This window comes from Panthera leo, chromosome D3 (assembly GCF_018350215.1).
Source record: "Panthera leo isolate Ple1 chromosome D3, P.leo_Ple1_pat1.1, whole genome shotgun sequence".
Lineage (NCBI taxonomy): Eukaryota > Metazoa > Chordata > Mammalia > Carnivora > Felidae > Panthera > Panthera leo.
Window position 1 is genome coordinate 43,924,774 of NC_056690.1, and position 18,555 is coordinate 43,943,328.

General features: G+C 35.9%; 1 protein-coding gene across 1 annotated transcript in view; it reads right to left on the reverse strand.

Annotated features, from left to right (window-relative positions):
* Nucleotides 1-18,555, reverse strand: part of USP14 (ubiquitin specific peptidase 14) — a 50,212-nt gene that overhangs the window by 6,984 nt on the left and 24,673 nt on the right. The window contains exons 6-12 of the mRNA XM_042909959.1: nucleotides 10,999-11,057; nucleotides 7,552-7,682; nucleotides 6,550-6,630; nucleotides 6,089-6,174; nucleotides 4,393-4,507; nucleotides 1,166-1,231; nucleotides 931-1,023 (exon numbers count right to left, since the gene is read on the reverse strand). Coding sequence (XP_042765893.1) covers nucleotides 931-1,023; nucleotides 1,166-1,231; nucleotides 4,393-4,507; nucleotides 6,089-6,174; nucleotides 6,550-6,630; nucleotides 7,552-7,682; nucleotides 10,999-11,057 — 631 coding nt within the window. The remainder of the gene's footprint in view (nucleotides 1-930; nucleotides 1,024-1,165; nucleotides 1,232-4,392; nucleotides 4,508-6,088; nucleotides 6,175-6,549; nucleotides 6,631-7,551; nucleotides 7,683-10,998; nucleotides 11,058-18,555) is intronic.

Below are 18,555 nucleotides of genomic sequence, written 5' to 3' on the forward strand. Positions count from 1 at the left end.
TTATAACGGACAATGGAAATCAAGTTACAAATGGGGTCACTTAATGACTCTTTGTAACTTGAAATACTCCTTTACACAGAAATAAGTGGTACAGTTTAATAACTAAATATTAATACATATTTATAGTTAACACTAGTAAATACTTCCAACTACATTTGACCCTATCATGTAACACTAAGTATATCTAAAATTGTATTAAGAATTTCAGCTGTCTCCCAAGGATCAAGGACTGTGGATATGTAGCAGAGCTACCGTTCCATAAAACAGTTCTTAAGGCTGGCTCTTACTGAAGAGATTATAATTACTGCACTAGAGAGTGTAGTGTGTTATAATACTGCTGGGTCAGTATCTATGGAGTTGAGGATCTGCTCTAGAGCAGTGTTTCTGGGAGAGTGAAGGGCAACCATCAGAATTAACTGGGAATCTTTCAAAAAATTGTAAGACCTCAGGGCCTACTTAATCAAATGCTGAGGGTGCTGGTGGTAAAAATCAGGCATGTGTATGAATGATTTAAAAGAAAAAGGATAGGGGCGCTTGGGTGGCTCAGGCGGTTGAGTGTCCAACTTCGGCTCAGGTCATGATCTCGAGGTTCACGGGTTCAAGCCCCGTGTCGGGCTCTGTGCTGACAGCTCAGAGCCTGGAGCCTGCTTCAATTCTGTGTCTCCCTCTCTTTCTGCCCCTCCCACACTCACGCTCTGTCTCTCTCTCCCTCAAAAATATAAATAAACACACAAAAAAAATTTTTTTAAGAAAAAGGACAAGAGATAATTCCAATACACAGTCTTGGTTAATTAAGAACCACTTATCTAATGTTAATAACTTCCCTTACAGTATTTTGAAGTTTATCCCTAAAGGAATAAAGAAACCTTTAAGTTAGGGATTTCTATCAAAGAATTACAATATTTTATTATACTGAAGCTCATTACTAACCTTAAGAACTTTAGCATTCACAGATTCCTTCTCTTTATAAAAAAATCGAACCATCTGAATAGTCAAGTAAGCAGGTAGTCGGCTGATCTTGGACTGAGGAGAAAAAATAAATCCTATCACATGCAAATAACACAAGTTTTTAATTCCTTGGTTTGGTACAAAGACTGGGTAACATTAATTAACTGGAAACCTTTCATCAAAATGGATTCAATTTCAAAAGGAATGCACAACTTACAGATTTGATGTATAAAGCATTTCTTTGCAATGTCGGAGACTGTTTGGTGATTTCTTCCTGAAGTCGCTACAAAAAAAAAAAAAAAAAAGGAATATAACAGAAGACCAAACATTTTTAGTTTTAAAATTTTTTTTCTGCAATATAGAATCACACTTTTTTTTTTTTAAATAAGTTCTATGCCCAAAGTGGGGCTTGAACTCGTGACCTTGGGGATCCAGAATCACATGCCAGGGGTGACTGGGTGGTTCAGTCGGTTAAGCGTACGACTTCGGCTCAGGTCATGATCTCGCAGTTTGTGAGTTCAAGCCCCACGTCGGGCTCTGTGCTGATAGCTCAGGGCCTGGAGGCTGCTTCAGATTCTGTGTCTCCCTCTCTGCCCCTCCCCTGCTCACACTCTGTCTCTCAATAATAAACAAATGTTAAAAAAAATTTTTTTTTTAATTTTTTTTTTAAACATTTATTTTTCTTTTATTTTTGAGACAGAGAGAGACAGAGCATGAACGGGAGAGGGCCAGAGAGGAGACACAGAATCCGAAGCAGGCTCCAGGCTCTGAGCTGTCAGGACAGAGCCCGACGCGGGGCTAGAACTCACAGAGCGGGAGATCATGACCTGAGCCGAAGTCGGACGCCCAACCGACTGAGCCACCCAGGTGCCCCTAAAAAAAAAAAAAAAAAAAAAAAAGAATCACATGCCAGCCAGGCATCCCTGGAATCTACTTTTAATTCTGTTAGACAACATATGAACATGGATTTATACCACCGAAAAATCATCTAAATGAAGACAATGTACGAAGGCCTTTAGATTTGGTTCAGTTCTGAAAAGGCATCAAATAATTTACACTAGTGTGAACTCCTCAGAATGTAAATAACGTTTGAAGTTTTTAAATTGTGACCCAAATGTTGCTCATATTCTGAGTTTACACTGTATTTTATATAATATAAAAAAGCCTTTTATGGCTTCTGTCTACATACAATCAGAATACTATTAAAGGACAATTAAGAAAATGTAGAGAATCCTTGTTCTTTATGCTTTATGTATAAAAACCTTCCAGAACCAATTACTATTAAATGAGAAAAGTCATCACAGAGAAAACCCGTTAATCTAACATATGTGGAAAGCCACTTTACATATCTTAACCATCATGTCTGCTTTTCCATTTCTTACAGCCTATGTGATGCTCAGCAAGGCAGTTACCCCTCTGCACATCATATGGAAATGATAACAACAACCACATATATATCATAGTGCTGTTAGAATTACATGAGTCAGAATGTGTAAAAAACATGCACAACCATTTGGCATATATTCTATGTTCAATAAACATTAGCTACTATTATTTTTCATATCAAAAAAACACTAATGTGCTCTGCTTCATAAGAACATTTAATATCCAAGACATTTAAGTTAAAACAATTTACTGTTAATGTTTACTATAAAATTACTTATATAAAATATTTTCTTAATTTTTAAACATTACTAATCATATTACAAAAGGAATCACCTTGTAGCTTTTTAACACTTAAGCAAGTTTGTTCATCAGCAAAAATGGTAAAGAAATATGGAGCCAAATTACTCTAGAATAATCAGAACAAATGATAATAAAGCATCTAAAAAACAGGCAACATGGGGCGCCTGAGTGGCTCAGTTGGTTAAGCGTCTGACTCTCAATTTCAGCTCAGATCATGATCTCATGGTTCGTGGGTTTGAGCCCTGTGTCGGGCTCTGTGCTGGTAGTGCGAAGCCTGCTTGGAATTCTGTCTCCCTCTCTCTGCCTCTCTCTCTCTCAATAAATAAATACACATTTTTTAGAAATTATTATAAAAATGGGCAAGACAATACAGTATCTGAAAAATACATGCTTTTCAAGAAAGCATATCTGGCATGATGTTATTCATCAGGTAAGCTATATCAATTATCAATCCACTATCATCTAGAAGAGCCAAGCACATTTAGCTTTTCCAGAATTTTATAAAATTATGAAGAAAATTTTGTCCTGGAGAGTTCCTGCCAAAACATTCCATTCCCTTCTACACTCCCCAATTACATTTATACTTCATTTGATGCCTTGAAACTTGCACATCATGATTTATTATAGGACTCTTAGGAGTTAGCTATTATTTGTAAGCTTTTAAAATAAACTTCTCTTAAAAGCCATTAGGCCTCATTACAACTCCCCTTCAGTATCACAGAGCAGAGAATATTACTATTTGCCTCTTATGTCCACATTTACCAACCCCTTTCCTAGCCAATCTTATCCCAAACTATAGATGGGAACTCCCTGATGACAAATGATCTTGTTTATTAATGCAATCCCTGCCTCAATTCATTGCCTATCTTCAAGACATGTACGTATTTCCCAAACCAAACCAAACCAAAGTAGTAAATTAGCAAGCAAAACTGTTAAATTTTTTCAATCTTCTCATTAAAGAATACATTCTATAATATGGAAACGGTGAAAGAGTACTAACTGGATAATGACAGTATCAAGTTCTAGACCCGGCTCTGCCACAAACCAATTAAGTCACTTACATTCTGGGGCCTCAACTGTAATACTGGTGCAGTGGCAGAGGACCCACATGGCCTGATTTGAACAGGAAAATCCCAGTTTATACTCATCATTACTAATACACCCTCATCATAATACCCTCAGAGGCCTCCTACAAGCCTCTGGTCACAACATTTTTGTCAACCTATCATGCACATAATACACAACCTTGTGGTTATGTGTGTTTCCATTAAATGATATGTTGACACATTATCGTCTTCACAGCCAACTACACTCTAATTCATCCCTGAACAAAGCTTATCTAACAAACATTGTTTTCTCCTTAAGGCTTATCTAACAAACATTCACACACAGTCTTCTTGGCCTCAGAACACTAGACAGCACTTCAGCACTTTGGCTCAAGGCCACTCTAAACAGCAAATCACCAACAAAAAGCACAAAATGCAAAAAAAAAAAAAAATTTGTGGTACTAAAATTACTGCAAAAGGACACTTGCTTGTTTCATGAGTTGAAACTAGAAGACAGAGCATCACCTTTTTGGACCTCAGGTGAGACTGAGTCCATTAACTCAAAATTTTTGCCACTATGGAACATGTCTACAAATGACTATGAAAGCACCACAAGTATTGATATTAGAGGTATAAATAAATTTTAGTTAAGTAGGTGTATCTGCAAATAGAGAATCCATTTACAATTAAGATCAACTGTAACTGAACTTACCAATTTAAGTCCTGTAAAAAGATACTTGACTTCTTGATTGATAAAACAGCTAAGCTGAAGCTGATTTTCCTTCCCTTTAGTGACTTCTTCTTCTTCAGATTCTGTACATTTCATGCTTGAGAAATAAGATAAGGAATATACCAACAGGCATTCACTTTGTTACATAATCCTGAATATAATAAATTATCCTAATGCTATTAAAATTAATAGCATCACTATTTGCAAATGACATATCCAATAAAGGGTTAGTATCCAAAACATATAAAGAACTTATACAACACCAAAAAATAATAATAATTCAATTAAAAATGGGCAGAAGACATAGACATTTCTCCAAAGCAGATATACAGACAGCCAACACAAAAAAAGATGTTCAGCATCACTAATCATCAGGAGAATGCAAATCAAACCCACAATATCACCTCACATCTGTCAGAATGGCTAAAATGACAAGTGCTGGCAAGAATGTGGAGAAAAAGGAACTCTCATGAACTGCTGGTGGAAATGCAAAGAGGTGCAGCCACTGTGGAACACAGTACAGAACAACCATATGATCCAGGAATTCCACTACTAGGTATTTATCCACAGAATATGGAAACGCTAATTTGAAAAGACATATAGGCACCCCCATGTTTATTGCATTATTTACAATAGCCAAGTTATGGAAACAGCCCAAGTGTCCGTTGATGGATGAATGGATAAAGATGTGTTATATATACACAATGGAATATTATTCAGCCACAAAAAAAAAAAAGACTGATATCTTGCAATCTGCAACAACTGAATGGAGCTAGAGGGTATTACGTTAAGTGAAATAAGTTAATCTGAAAAAGACACATACTGTTTGATTTCACTCGTGGAATTTAAGAAACAAAATCAAATGAACAAAGAGACAAACCAAGAAACAGACTCTTCTTAGCTATAGAGAACAAACTGATGGTTACTAGAGGGGAGGTGGGTGAAATAGGAAAATGAGCACTGAGTAATGTGTAGAACTGCTGAATCACTATATTATACACTTGAAACTAATATAACATTGTATGTTATAACTATACTGGAATTTAAAAAAAATAGCATCATACACTGGTATTTAAAACATTTTGGTTTCCAAGTAGATTCATTTCAACATACTTAAAAGTGCTCCATTCACTTACCAACAATATGAGTAATGAGTGTATAAAAGGATAAACTCTCAACAAATATACATTGGTACTCATAGTATTGAATGGTTTTAACACTAAGGTACATAAACAGAAATCTTTAAGCTTCTACCCATGACCTAGAAAATAGGCCTTCCCTAAATTCATGAATTCATGTTTTATTGGCTCAATCTCATGTATACAATTTGGCTGATACATTGTTTCATACATTTAAAAAATTAATTCCCTATGAAGTAAAAAAAAAAAAAAAAAATTCCCTATGAAGTGAATTAATGAGGTTGACTCCGCTAAAGATATTCTTAGGAAAAAATAATGAATATCCTTATTAAAGTATATACTTACCTAAACATTAGGATTACTCTAATGGGTATATTTTTCCAAATTCCTAAGTTTCACCATATTTTTCAGGCATAAAGCCTCTGAAGAATTTTTCATACCCCACCCACCACTCCAATCAGTCAACAATGCTACTGATACCCATCTACTTCTAGTAAGTTATGAGTACAGCCTCTACAAATCTTGGCTCATAAGGATACGTAGTTTCAAACTCAACTCCGAAGAACTGATCAATTAAGCTTTTCTTTTTAGAAGGTGTCACTGCTGATGCAGATGAAGAATCTGTCTGCAAAAATTAAAACAAAAATTCCAAATTTACTTTATATAGATACTAATGTGTATTTCTTCCCTCATAATCCAATTTAGTAAATACATATTTAAGCTTTTTAAAATGTAAGCCCCTTCTGTAAAATCCTTCTATTCAAAAAACATCACCAAAAGACTACAGATGCTCAATAATATCTTCTATGTTTAATAAATAATACACTGAATTCAAGTGTCAAATGCAAGCTTTCAAATTCCAACTACAGACTGAGCATGTTAAAGTATTCAAGTACATGTGTATCTATTAAGATGAATTTATTTCAAGCCTTTGGGATTGGTGAGTAGGGGGAAATCAAGGTATAATGAAAGTCTATAAGCACAAATAGATTTCAATCACCTCTTTAACAGAATCATCTTCTATAGCTTCCAATTTCTGTTGCAATACTCGCATCATTTGTATCCAACATTCATTAGCATCCTGTAATTTAAAAATGACACAGTAAATAATCCTGGCTGTGACAGCGTTTTACCCATAAGAGTCTTCCAAAAGAAGTACTGTTTCCTTAGGGAAGGGAAATAAAGCTATTTTATTTAAAATATTAAGTCAAATGAGATATTATATGATCTTCAAAGCAAAGAATTCCAGAACATTCATTCATTCAAGAGAGGTTCACTGATCTCTTCCTTATGCTAAACACTGTTTTAGACACTAAGAATAAACACAGCCGTGACCAAAACAGAAGGAAGTTCTCAAGGGGGATATAAATAACATATAACATAAATTCACCTAAAGAGAAGTTATGAAGAAAAAAAAAAAATATGGGAGCAGAAAGTGATGAGGTGAAAGGAAGTGTGCTATTTCAATAGGATAGTCAAGAAAGCTTCTCTGATGCCTTGACATTTGAGCCGGAAGACCCAAACAATATGAGGAAGCAAGCCATGCACTTATCTGTAAGCTAAAGAAAGAAGAGCAAAGACCCTGCAGAAAGAGGGTATGTGGAGGGTTTAAAAAATAGCAAGGAAGCCAGTGAGTGTACAGGAGAGCCAAAGTAAGCAAGGGTGAGAGTGGTACATGATGAGCTCAGGGAGGTAGCCAGGAATAAGATTATTCAGGACTGGGATAGAAAATCACTAAGAGGCAATCAACAAGGGACCAAGGATTATTCCTTAGTAACAGTTTAAGGACTCTAAAAGGTTGTGTGGAGAAACCCGCAAAAAGACGGACAAAAGCAGAAGTGAGATGATCAATTACCAGACCACTCCAGGCAAAAGATGATAGTATGAACCAGAGAGGACTGATAACTGGAGTGTATTTGGAAATGCAAATAAATATGGTAAGTGTATAACACCTAAGTTTTACATTTACACAATGAAAACCCCAGAACCTTGCCCTGTTTACCTGTTGAAGATACTGTCCTTGTTCACCCTTCTCCGCAAACTGTGGGAAAGCCATGTGTAAAAACTGCAGTAGGATAATAGGTGGAATACTAGAAGACGTTTTATCCATGGAATCAAACAAATCTCTAAGGGCTTAAAAAGCAAAGCAAACACTGCTTTAGTAAAACAGTGACACATTTAATACATGTTACTATAAATTAATTCTAGATTAATAAAAACACAAAACTGCTGAGTACTTTTAAGTATATCTACTCTTTTTGTAGTTTTCAGATTCCCAATAAGAAAAAGATTTGTTTTTAAATCTTAAAGAATTGACCCGAAGACTTTATAATGCACTAACTATAAACAACTTCTGAGCCCTGCCCCTCTGTCTCTCTCTCCTTGCCAGCCTTTGTCTTCCAAAACAAAGCACGGTATATTCATTCAACACAGAGAACACATAACCTTTGTCTAGGGATCAAACAGGCTGATGTTACTGTTTTGGTACTATGCCACTGTCAGGCCACCACTCCCAACCGACCTCCCCTTAAGCCCGTACTTAGCTCCCAACTACTTAACTCCTAAACATTAAATAAAATATGTTTAACATACATCCTAACTCTACTAAGAACCAAAACTAATTTGCCTTCTTCAAAATCTTTCCTCTGCTATCCTCTTTCACTTTCATAAAATCTCATGGTCATGGCAGACTGAGCCCTGCTCTGGGAGTTCAGAATACTCCTGCTCTGCTGACTCCCTGGCTATCATACCTTGCCCTTCTTACTTCATGTACAGCAAAATGCTAGTCTAGCCTATCTTGACTCGTTTCGTTAACTAACATGTGAAATGTTATCTACCATTAGTATATACAAACCGAAGCCCAGAAAATACTAAGCACAAAGCCAGTGTGCAATAAAATGTTCCCGAATAAAACAACGTGGTGTTTAAAAATGTTTTTCCAAGAGACAGCAAAAATTAAGCATCACTACCAAGCTAATGATTTTTAAAAGAAAAAATCTAAATTATAGCACACTTTAAAGTACACATTACTCAAAATAAACAATGGTTTAAGATTTAATATATACCATAAACAGAGCATCTCAAAGTATTTCATTAGTTTGAAAGAAAAAGATCAAAAATGCACTATACATTAAAAGAGACTAGTAAAACATGAAAATTGAATACAATGTATGATCCCAAACTGGCTCCCAAAGCAAAGAACTTTATAATGGCAATACTGGATCAACTGCCGAAATTTAAGTAATCTGTATTTTAGAGTACTTCATCCATGTTAAACCCCTAGATTTTGAAAAATGGTAATTGTCTTGTGATTATGAATGTCCTTATTCTTGGGAAATACATACTGAAGTATTCAGGAATAAACTGTAACGTCTATACCTTACTCTTGAAGGTTCAAAAAAAAAAAAAAAAAAAAGAACATGGTTACAGAGAATGATGAGCCAGGTATCTAGGTAGGACAAAAAGTTAATAACTGGTGAATTCTTGTAACTGTTCTGTAAATTTAAATTTAGCACAAAACAGGGGTGCCTGGGTGGCTCAGTCAGTTAAGCATCTGACTCTTGGTTTCAGCTCAGGTCATGATCTCACATTTCATGGGTTCGAGCCCCATATCGGGCTCTGTGCTGACAGTGAGGAGCCTGCTTGGGCTTCTCACTCCCTCCTCTCTCTCTGGCCCTCCCCTGCTCACACACGCTCTTTCTCAAAATAAATAAATAAACATTTTAAAAAATTAGCACAGGGGCACCTGGTGGCTCAGGTGGTTAAGCGCCTGATATTGGCTCAGGTCATGATCTCGTGGCTCTGAGTCTGAGCCCTGTGTCAGGCTCTGCGCTAACATGTTATAGCCTGGAGCCTGCTTCAGAATCTTTGTCTCCCTCTCTCTCTGCCCCTCCCCTGCACACACTCGGTCTCTTTTAAAAATAAACATTTAAAAAAATTAGCACAAAATAAAATTTAAAAATGAAAAACAGTATCTTTCATCTCCTCAATACTACAAGCCTCTTAGAGGATACTGGAGAAGTTGCTGAAATTCCAAGCTACTCTTAGATACAAAAGCAAACAAGTAAACTAGATATAAATGATCATATTTTTCTCATTAAAAACTTCCAATAAATCTTTCAGGAAAAAAAATGGTCGAAGGAAAAACCTCTAACTACAAATGACACAAAGAAACATACTGTTTTTATAGTATTACAAATTAACAGCTGACCACAATGAGATACCACTTCACACCCCTAGGCTAGCTATAATCAAAAACAGACAATACCAAGTATTAGCAACAATACAAAGAAATGGGAACCCTTATTCATGCTGGGAGAAATATAAAATGATGCAGCTGCTTTGGAAAACAGTCTGGCATTCCTCAAAAGGTTAAAGTATAGTTACCATACGACCCAGCAATTCCACTCACAGATATATACCCAAGAGAAATAAAAACATGTCCACAGAAATCCTTGAACAAGTTTTTAGCAATACTTACAATAGCAATACTACAATAGTCAAAAGCGGAAACCACCCAAATGTCTATCATTGATAAAAGGACAAAGGAAATACAATATATGCCTACAACAGAATCTTTTTCAGCAATAAGGAATCAAGCACTCATACATACTACAATCTGGATGAACCTTGAAAATAGTGAAAGAAGCCTCTCTAAAAAGACCACATATTGTAAATTCCATTTTTGTCAAAAGTCCAGAATAGGCAAATTTATGGAGACTGACAGTAGGTGAGTGGCTGTACAGGGCTGGGGGTGGAGAGCGGAAAACAGGGTGACTGTGAAAGGTTACAGAGCTTCTTTTTCAAAGCGATGAAATGTTCTAAAATGGACCTGTGGTGATGGCTGCACAACCCTGAGTATACTAAAAGACAACGAATTGTGCACTTTAAGTGCATAAATTGTATGGTATGGGAATTGTATCTAGTTAAAGCTGTTACAAACAAAAAGGCACAGCCATAAGAATACCTTATCAATCTAACCCAATGACTTAAGAAAGTATTCACTTGTAAAACTGTCCCAAAATGAATGGAGACAGAATACATGGTCTCATGTAATGAAGAAATGTTATTCCCATGCTTTAAGAATTTGTTTCTCCTCATATTTCATATACCACTTCCTTACACTAACATTAGACTCTCTTGTAATGACTGCATCAACTATAATAAAACCTACCTCTTGCTATCCTCAGAGATAGATCTTACTAATAGAACCTAAAGCCAAAATTAAATTTAATCCAAAAAACCGAAAGACTCTTAGTGAGAAAAGACAGACATCAAAGGTTTATAATTTGGATAATAAAATAAAATGTAAGTATAAGTACTCCGATTTTAATGAGACAAGGTTTTACAAAACAATTTTTTAAATTGAAAGCTACTAAACAAACTGAGTGAAAAATAACTTATTGAATACTACACTGCCCTCTCAAAAAAGGAGTTTTAAGATACCGACCTGCAGTAATGTACTGTGCTGAAGCCATTTCCCCTGAAGCTCTCAAGGCACCTGCATACCTAGGAACATTAGGCAGAATTAAATAGGATTCGATTCATTCGGAAACTCAAATGAGAAGAAACTAGTTAAAAGAGCTTATGACACCTTCAACTGCAAGTTTATCAGAGTTGTTCCCACCTTTATATTTCCTCCTCTTTTGGTCTTGTTACATTAACAATTATATGTACAAAAAGGAACACTAAGAAAAAAGGGAATTTAGGGGGGTGCCTGGGTGGCTCAGTCAGTTGAGCCTCTGACTCTTGGTTTTGGCTCAGGTCATGATCTCACGGTTCATGATATCAAGCCCTCCACCAGGCTCTGTGCTGACAGCATAGAGCCTGCTTGGGATTCTCTCTCCCCCCCTCTCCCTGCCCCTCCCCTATGCACTGCTCCCAAAATAAACATTTCAAAAAGGGAAAAAAAGGGGTGCCTGGGTGGCTCATTGAGTTAAGCATCTGACTTCAGCTCCAGTCATGCTCTCATAGTTTGTGGGTTCAAGACCCACGTCAGGCTCTGTGCTGACCTCTCAGAGCCTGGAGCCTGCTTCAGATTCTGTGTCTCCTCTCTCTGCCCCTCCCCTCAGCTCATGCTCTTATCTCTATCTCAAAAATAAAAAAATAAAAAAAAAACTTTTTTTAATGTTTGTTTTAAAGAAAAAAAGAATTAGATGAATGAAGACTACTTTTAAATTCTTTCTCTTAACACTTTATTTATTTATTTATTTATTTTAATGTTTATTTCTGAGACAGAGAGAGAGAGACAAAGCATGAGCAGGGGAGGGGCAGACAGAGAGGGAGACCCAGAATCCAAAGCAGGCTCCAGGTTCTCAGCTGCCAGCACAGAGCCCAATGCGGGGTTTGAACTCACAAACCGTGAGATCATGAACTGAGCAGAAGTCCAATGCTTAACCAACGGAGCCACCCAGGCGCCCCTCCCTGCCAACAATTACTTTTAAAAAAAACATTTCCCGGGGCACCTAGTGGCTCAGTCCGTTAAGCGACCAACTTTTAGTTTTGGCTCAGCTCATGATCTCACATTTTGTGAGTTTTGAGCCCCATGTTGAGCTCAGCGTTGACAGTGCATAGCCTGCTTGGAATTCTCTCCTCTATCTCAAAATAAATAAACTTAAAAAATTAAAAAAAAAAAAAATTTCCTGAAAACACTGCAAAACAAAAAAGTACAAGTATAATATCCATTATTACAAAGAAAATAAAACACAACTTCAGAAATAACAAAAAAAAGCATTACATCAAAAACATTAAATCAAAGTCAATATACCTACATTCAGCATTAACTTTCTATGTAACAATAAATAAGTCCCTTTAATTTTCAAGTCTGTCTGCTTACCTATAAAATGAGGTGTTGCTATTAAATAATTTCTAAATTCACTTTCAATTTATAATTCTCAGTTAATTTATAACAGCACAAAGGACTGGCCATTCAAAGGAAATAAACTAGTATTTATTCATACATCTTATGACACAGAATCAGAAATGATCATTCATATATCAAACACCGAGGGGCAAGAGAATGACTGCCTATTCACTATGATTAAAAAACTATGTTCATGTACCACACACCCACTGAAGGGACTAAAATGAAAAAGAATGATATCAACCAAGATTGGCAAGAATGTAGAGCCATAAGAACTATCAATACCATCAGTAACATGGATGAATTTCAAAAACTATGCTAACTAAACTAAGCCAAACCAAAAATACATTCTGTACATTTAAGTTCCTGAATGCACAAAACTAATATGAGATCAGTAGCTGCTTGCAGAGTTGGGTAGTGGGTGGGAATGAGGACTAGGAAAAGGTAGAAATATAGAAACTTCCTGGGATGAGGGAAATGTTCTGTAATTTGTAAAATGGGTTACAGATATTTGCATTTATCAAAACTGATCACACCAAACACAAGATATTTACTCCATGTAAATTACATTTCTATTTAAAAATAAAAAAAACTTTGGGGCGCCTGGGTCTCTCATTCGGTTGACCCATCTGACTTGATTTTGGCTGATCCCAGGGTTATGGGATCGAGTCCTATGTCAGGCTCCATGCTGAACATGGAGACTGATTAAGATTTTCCCTTTCTTTCTTTTTCTTTCTTTCTCTCTCTATCTCTACCCCCTCTGCCCCCTCCCATGCTCGCGTGCGTACTTTCTCTAAAATAAAAAAATAAAGTAAAAAAATGTCTGTGCTTATGTAAACAATCAAAGAGGTCACAGAAAATGTCAAATCATATCCAACTGAAAAGTTGTTAATTTAGATATTTTGGAAATTGCTATGACTCAAGTTTTTAAGTTTTTCAGTACACAATTCATAACAATGTCTGAATTATATATATTCATTTTAAAAAGTGAAAATCAGGGGCGCCTGGGTGGCTCAGTCGGTTAAGCGGCCGACTTTGGCCCAGGTCATGATCTCACGGTCTGTGAGTTCGAGCCCCGCGTCAGGCTCTGTGCTGACAGCTCGGAGCCTGGAACCTGTTTCAGATTCTGGGTCTCCCTCTCTCTGACCCTCCCCCATTCCCGCGTCAGGCTCTGTGCTGACAGCTCGGAGCCTGGAACCTGTTTCAGATTCTGGGTCTCCCTCTCTCTGACCCTCCCCTGTTCATGCTTTGTCTCTGTCTCAAAAATAAATAAACGTTAAAAAAAAAAAATTTAATAAAATAAATAAATAAATAAATAAATAAATAAAAAATAAAAAGTGAAAATCATAATAGCTTCCCTCTTAGTTTGTAACTTCTTAAAAGGCACTTCTGAAGTTAATGTACTAATAAAGCAAGTGTATCCCAAAACATCAGTGAAGTTTATAACAACATGTTGTTAGTGAATTTTACTTCTAGTTACAGGACAACATTGCTAACTAACTATCCCTACATTTATGGCAAAGGCTATACTAATGAATTATCTTTTAACTCACTAAGAATAGGAAAAGCATAATTTAATACTATCTCCCCACACAAACCTCTCATTATACCAAAAAAAATAAATAAATAAAAAATTAAAAAAAAATTTTTTTGATGTTTATTTATTTTTGAGAGAGAGACAAAGCATGAGCATGAGCAGAGGAGGGACAGAGAGAGGGAGACACAAAACCTGAGGCAGGCTGCAGCCTCTGAGCTGTAAGCACAGAGCCCGATGTGGGGCTAGAACTCATGAACCATGAGATCATGACCTAAGCTGAAGTCAGACACTTAATGGACTGAGCCACCCAGGGGCCCCTACCAAGAAAACGTTTAATTCCTAATTAAGGTAAAACCATCCAATAAGCCAAATAACAGTTGAACTTTACAAAGAAAAACTGTTAGAAAATAAAAGGAAAAACTGCCAAGAGTACAGAGAGATGTAACAGAAACACTAAGAGGATTTACAGAAGATAAACAATAAAAGAGTACCTTTTCTAAGAAAGTCTTTACCAAGTCAATAAATTTAAAAAAAAACAACAAATGAGGGGTGCCTGGGTGGCTCAGCCGGTTAAGTGTCCGACCTCGGCTCAGGTCATGATCTCGCGGTTTGTGGGTTCCAGCCCTGCCTCAGGCTCTGTGCTGACAGTTTAGAGCCTGAAGCCTGCTTCAGATTCTGTGTCTCCCTCTCTCTCTGCCCCTCCCCTGCTCACGCTCTGTCTCTCTCTGTCTTTCAATAATAAATGTTAAAAAAATTTTAAAAAAAACACTACATGATATAGAAAATCCAAATGTAATTAATAAGCTTCAGTCTATTATACTTTATACTTTATCACCTACAAAAAAAAAAAAAAAAAAAAAAAAAAAGGAGGTTTGACTTTTCTATCATCTGTGAAATACAAGAATCAATCATACATCAGCTAACCCCAAACATGCATCAACAGAAAAATAGATATTGTGTAGTAGATCCATACAGTGGCATAGTACACAGCATGAACATCATAAACTACAACCACACACACAAGGTTAAGCCAAAACTAATAAGCCAGACCCAAATGAACACAATCCATGTTTCTGCTTATAAAGAGTTCCAAATAGGCAAAGTTAATCCATGAGGTTAGAAGTCACATTATCATTAACTATTCTGAACACAAAGTAGAGGCAGCCATCAGGAAGGGAGAGTCACGAGGGAATATTTAGAGGCTGATGAGATTCTGTTTGTCTGTGTTGGTTACACAGATGTGTTCATGGAGATAATTCATTCATATACTTTTCTGTATGTTAAAATTTAATAGTTATAAATGAATTCAGAGTCAAAAGGAAGATTTTATAGTTGTTTTTTTTTTTTTCAAAAACATGTGAACAGCCTCATCTAATGAATAGAGAACAGCAACCAAAACTCAGAACTAAATACCATACTTTCATTACTACACAAGAATAAATGATCTAAGCGTACAACTTAAGAAATCAGAAAATAAAACAAGCCAAAGGAAAATAGAAATAAGTTAATACAAAGAAAAGTAGGATGAATCAGACAATCAAAAAAAGTGACTGAATAAATCTAACAGCTGATTCTTTGAAAAATAAAATATACAAACCTCTGGCAAGATAATCAAGGGAAAAAATACATAACAAATAAAAATGAAAATGAGGGGAAATACAGGTCCAAAAATAGATAATTCTTACACTAAAATATCTTAAAGACATAAGGACAAATTCATAGGAAAACATATATTACCAAAACTTACCCAAAAGACACAGAAAATGTACATTTAAAATGCCCCCCCCCCAAAAAAAAAAAGGTTTGGTCCAGCCAATTTTATAGTTAAGTTCTATTAAGAATAGATCATTCCTGGGGCCCCTGGGTGGCTCAGTCGGTTGAGCATCCAACTTCGGCTCAGGTCATGATCTCATGATTGACAAGTCCGAGCCCCACGTTGGGCTCTGTGCTGACGGCTCGGGACCTGGAGCCTGCTTCAGATTCTCTGTCTCCCTCTCTCTCTGCTCCTCCCCTGCTCACACTCTGTCTCTTTCTCAAAAATAAAGATTTAAAAAATTTAAAAAAAAGAATAGATCATTCCTATACAACTTTGAAAATATAAGTAAAATGTAAGTAAAATATCAACCTAGTAACTGCTAATGAAAAAAAACTATGTGGTACTTACCAAGACATGTCTTGCCAATCTCCAGTAAGATAAAAATATGGCCATGTGATACAGTCTTTTGTAAGTAGCTCATAGAATTTAAGGGTAATTTTTTATATTATACTTTTCAAGTTCTAAATTTAGAATTCCTACTTATCACGAGGTTCCACTAATGAGGAACATCAAGCAAACTAGGTTCTACCTGTAGCTCTGGTTCTTGGCCCTCATTGCCTCTTCAACTAACCCAGTCTATTTCCCTTCTACCCTTTAGCAATATATACTTCTCACTCCCCAGAACCTGCCAAATAAAAATTCTTAAGTATTTAAGGATGAGCTTCAGACTGCCAGTTTTAAAACACCTCCCATGGAAGTTTCTCTCTCTTCTTTCATTCCTATTTTATCAGTGAGTGCCATTTTTCCAAAGACATACAACCCCATCCATGTCCTCTTGTAGTAAGTTAGTTAAGTACAAAGGCTTCTGACCTCCTGTAAAAACTTAGCATTCAAAAAGTATTTCATCTGGTCAAGAAAACTGAAATCAACAGAATGAAATCTCCCCTGCTTATATAAAACTCAGAGAAATAACCCCAAAACATGAAGGACTTCTCCTTGGAATAGAGCCTGGAAGATATCCGAGATGAACAAAATACAAAGAAGTCTTGAAGTAAGGCAAGTCTGCTCCCAGTAGCCAGTTTTTAGGGCAGAGAGCTGCCCAATAAGCTGCTCATTCAGCTCATTTGCAAATGAAACATAAGCAAGAGAACATGGGTGCATAAGATAACTACACAATCTCGACACAAACGAGAGATCAATCCTTACATCTAAGGAGAACAGAGTTTAAATTAAAAAGGTCCAAACAAGGGGGGGGAAAAAGACCTTGAAATAAGAATACTTCAGAGCCTCGAAGAAAGAAAAGCAGAATTCATATCCAAAATTAAGAACATGAGATTAAAGAAAAGAAAGTTGTGATAAGCAACTGTGAAACAAAGCTAATGCATACATCAGTGAAATGTAAAATAGAACTGAGGCACTCTCCCAGAAGACAGCACATAAAATAAAAAATCAGAAGTGCAGAAAAAAAAAGAGACATGAAAAACAGATCCAGAAACTATTATTCTGAATATAAGGGAAGCCAGATAAAACAAAGGAGAAACTATCTGAAGAAATAACAGCCAAGAATGTCCAAAGTTTAGGACAAGAGTCCTTACACTAAAACTCACTCAGCACTAAATAAGGTAAATAAAACCCCACACCTACCCTATTAGAAAACTCTGAAAAACAAAAAGAAAAAGAAAACCTTAAAAATTATTAACAGAAAAGAATAAGAAATGAAACTGATATTAGATCTCTCATATCTGTGGGCACACAAAAATAGTGGAAAAGTAACTACAAACCTCTGGGGAAAAAGCACTCTGAATTTAACATTTCCCATCAAAGCAGTTCTGAAACAGTACCAAACATGGCAGACTTTCTCAATCAAGACTCTAAGTGCCTGGAAGATAGGTACTATGTCTTGTTCACTAATAACTACACCAGCTATAAGCTAGACAACTTCATAAATACCTGACAAGAATTCACTTCAGAGAAATTTAGAAAACCTTCTGTTACTCTCAGGTTTCTGTATAATCCTCTCTCCTCTCTATTGCCCAGCTCTATCAAACCATTTCACAAGCCACTAAGGAAAAAAGAAGAAGAAGAAAAAAAAAATCAACATTCATAAAGCTGGCTAAGAATTCAAATTACAATTTAGAATTCTATCCTACATTAACAAGCAGCAATGTATATACCAAGACAGTTGTAATAAATTTAGTGAGAATTAAGTGACCTATTTTTTAAGTTATACATTTATATTCAGTGAGGAGAAAGGATCTTCATTTACAGACTATTTCACAGGCTGTCAAAACACAGGTAACTGTTTACTCTTTTTTCTTTTCTATAGTGGTATAAAAATTATTCACCAGCATAAGGACAAATCAATACAAATAAAGGTATTTATTTCTAGACTAGAACTGAGAGTTCTGAAATAAATCTTATTACATACATCATGGTCAACTGATTTTCAATAAAGGTGCTAGGGCAATTCATCAAGGAAAGAGTCTTCAGCAAATGGAACTCAAAAAACAGGATATCCATTTGCACAAGAATGAGATACCAACTTCCCACCATACATAAAAATTAACTAAAAATAGATTAGAGACCTAAATTTAAGAGTTAAAATTATGAAGCTCTTAAAATATAGGATTAAATATTTGTGACCTAGGATTAGGCAACTGTTTCATATGTAAGATACACACAAACACACACACACACACACACACACACACACACACACACACAAAATTAAACTACATCAAAATTAAAACCTCTTGTGTTACAAAACAGTAACATCAAGAAAGTGAAGACAACTCACAAAATGAAAGAAAATATCTGCAAATTATCTGAAAAAGGACTTACATCCAGAACA